At 63.7% G+C, this 2797-nt stretch overlaps 1 protein-coding gene across 1 annotated transcript; it reads right to left on the bottom strand.

Moving 5' to 3' along the window:
• On the bottom strand, nt 1-2584 carry NKX1-2 (NK1 homeobox 2). Its single transcript, XM_035020949.1, has 2 exons — nt 2371-2584; nt 1-740 (listed from the first exon to the last, which is right to left on the bottom strand). The coding sequence occupies exons 1-2, from the start codon at nt 2582-2584 to the stop codon at nt 1-3; spliced, it is 954 nt and encodes a 317-aa protein (XP_034876840.1).
• Nucleotides 2585-2797: the final 213 nt, after the last annotated feature.

A 2797-nucleotide genomic window follows, 5' to 3' on the forward strand; every position in this document is an offset into this window, starting at 1 on the left:
TCATAGGTGCGGAGCGTAGAAAGGGGTCAGGTAGGAGGGCCCGAGGAAGGACGCAAAGGGGCCCGCGGCGGCGGCGGCCGTGGGCGGGAAGGAGGTGGCGGCCGGAAAGAGGACGTTGGCCGCCGAGTAGGAGGGGAAAGTCTGGAAAGGCAGTGCGCCCGGGCCCGGGGGTCCGGGGCTGCCCCCCGCGCCGCCGCCGCCCGCTCCAGCGGCCGTCCCGGGGGCCCCGGGCTGGGGCGCGCCGCTCCCCGCCTGCGCCGCACCGTCGGCGCCGGGGTTCTGCTTCTTCCACTTGGTCCTGCGGTTCTGGAACCAGATTTTGACCTGCGTCTCAGTGAGGCTGAGCGACAGCGCGAGGTTCAGGCGCTCACACACCGACAGGTAGCGCGTGGCCCGGAACTTGTTCTCCAAAGCCACCAGCTGCTCGTAGGTGAAGGCGGTGCGCGCGCGCCTCGGCTTGGCGCAGCGGGGCTCGGCGCGCCGGCGCCGGGGCCGCGGGGAGCCGGGCGAACCCGGGGAGCCCGCGAGCCCGCGGGTGCCCCGCTCCCCCGCCGCCAACGCCGCCTCCCGGGACTCGGGGGAGCGCGCCGGGTCCGCTTGCAGGCGCGCAGCGCGCTCCAGCGGCCGCCGCTGGCCCGCGTCCTCGGCTTCCTCCTCCTCCTCCTCCTCCGCCTCCTCGGCCTCCTCGGCCTCCGAGCCCTCCAAGGGGGACGACGCGCCCGCGCCGCGATCCTCAGCATCTAGTGGAGAAGGAGAGGGTGACCAGAAGCCCGGGACGACCCAGCCCCTCCGGGTCGCCAGACCCCCTCCTGCTCTTCCCCAGAGTCCCTAGCTCTGCCTCTCCCCCGCATCTCGCTCCCCCCACCACCCCGCGATCACACATCCTCGCAAGCCCTTCCCAGGAGTTGGGGTTTAGGGGTGCGGTGTCCTCTTGCCCTTTACTCATTTGCTATCTAGTTGACGTCCAAGAAATGAATTTTGAATGAATGAATGACAACCCCCATTAAGAAAATATAATGACCATATTGGACAGTATTGGGCGGGTAGGATCACTGTACATTGAGACATCGAGATGTCAAGCGCGTTTAAGGCTCTGTCTCCATAGTCCCTAGAAGCCTATTTTGGTCTGGAACTCCTAGCAATTAAAAAAGAAGTTATTAAGCTCCCTCGCCCCCCCCCCCCCTTAAAGTGAAATTCCCTCTTTCCCATCTTCTCTCTCCTGCCGTGTTAATAGAGTTTCAGATTTGTGCGGGACCCGATCGATAGATGTCATCTATTAAAGGTAAGTTTTAATCGAACAATATTAGGATCAGACAGGGAAAGGGGGTTTGAAGTCGGTACCTGCAAGCTGCGGGCAGGAGATATGCAGGCGCCAGTAATAGAATATCGATCACGGCTGTGGGGGGAGGGGAGAGCGGCCCCTCCGAGGGGCGATCCAAACAATTACCAGGCGGACTACCCGGGCCCAAGCACAGCCGCCAGAGGCGCCCCGAGCCCCAATCACTGCCAAACTTGGGGAGGAGAAGCGGGGGGCTGTGCCGCATCCAGCCTCTCTCGGACTTGCGCCTCTGACTCGGCGTCCCTCCAGGGAACCTCCTGCCCACGCTCCACCCAGCACGGATCCTGCTGTCTTTTGTCCGTCTTTCCAGACACAAACTCTCCCAGACCCCTCATCAGGTGCCCGCCAGAGTTAGGAGTAAGTGAAAAAACCTTTCGAGGAGAAAGGACCAAAGGCCTCCCATTACCCCGCCCCACCCCTGCTCCCGCCCCAGTCAACGACTGGGTCTGGGGAGAGAGAGCAGAGCGCGTGGGGCAGCGGAATCTCTGCAGGTGTCGAGATGGTTGGAAGTGGGCACTAGGTGCGTAAACCTGACTTCGCACTCCCTTCCAGACACCGACACATGATTTCGCCTCAGCTTCCTCGTCCATAAAATGGGGGCAGTATTCATCATGTTGTCTACCTCGCCGTTTTCCATGACTTTTATCTGTGGTCTAGGCCCTGGCACGTGGTGGGTGCGTTATATGCCCGATAAATGAATGAGCCTGGATAAGGTGGACGTTGGCTGTTTAGTTTCCACTGCGAGCAAAACAGAGCTGTGGTGCTTAGTGGTTTGGCCGGTGAGCAGGGACGGCCTTTGGGAGGCAAATCCCAGACCCAGGATGCTGGGGGCCTCTTTTCTGCCTCAATTCAGTTCCAACACAGAGACAAGGCAACGCTTTGCACTTCGTCTTGTGAGCCTTCTCCCTTTGGTGAAGGCTCCGCTAACGGCCACTCACTGGGTCCCTGGTTGTCCACCCACCTCCCAGCCACCCCATCGCATCATCTGGGCTGGGGCTTCCCGAGACCCGGGGGCCGCTTCGCATCCTTACCAGAGGTCTCCCGCTGCCGAGTTGAGTCCCCTGGGCTGGCGTCCTTCCCCGCTTCGGCCTCTGCCAAACTTTTCTTGGCTTCCCGGGGAGCAGGGCGCACGGCCGGGAGCGCAGCGCGGGTGAATTTCTGCGGATCCAGGATGTCCAGGACAGAGAAGGAGATCTTGTGGTGGGAGGGAGCCGCCTTGGCCCCGCCGTCCTGCCATGCCAGCATGCCCGCCGCCCACGGGCCCGAGGCCGGCGGCGCGGGGTCCGGGATGGCCGCGCTCTGGCTTGCCTTCGGCTGTGGCCGGGCCGCAGCTCTCCCGCCAGTAGGAGGGTCGGGGCGGCCAAGTGGATCTGGGGAGGGGCATGCGGAGGCGGGGCTGGGAGAGAGCCGCAGGGGCGCTGCGCCCGGATTGGCACTTGCGCGGCCCAGACCCCCGCC

The sequence above is a fragment of the Mirounga leonina genome, unplaced genomic scaffold (assembly GCF_011800145.1).
Source record: "Mirounga leonina isolate KUSES-001 unplaced genomic scaffold, KU_Mleo_1.0 Mir_114, whole genome shotgun sequence".
In the NCBI taxonomy this organism is placed as follows: Eukaryota; Metazoa; Chordata; class Mammalia; order Carnivora; family Phocidae; genus Mirounga; species Mirounga leonina.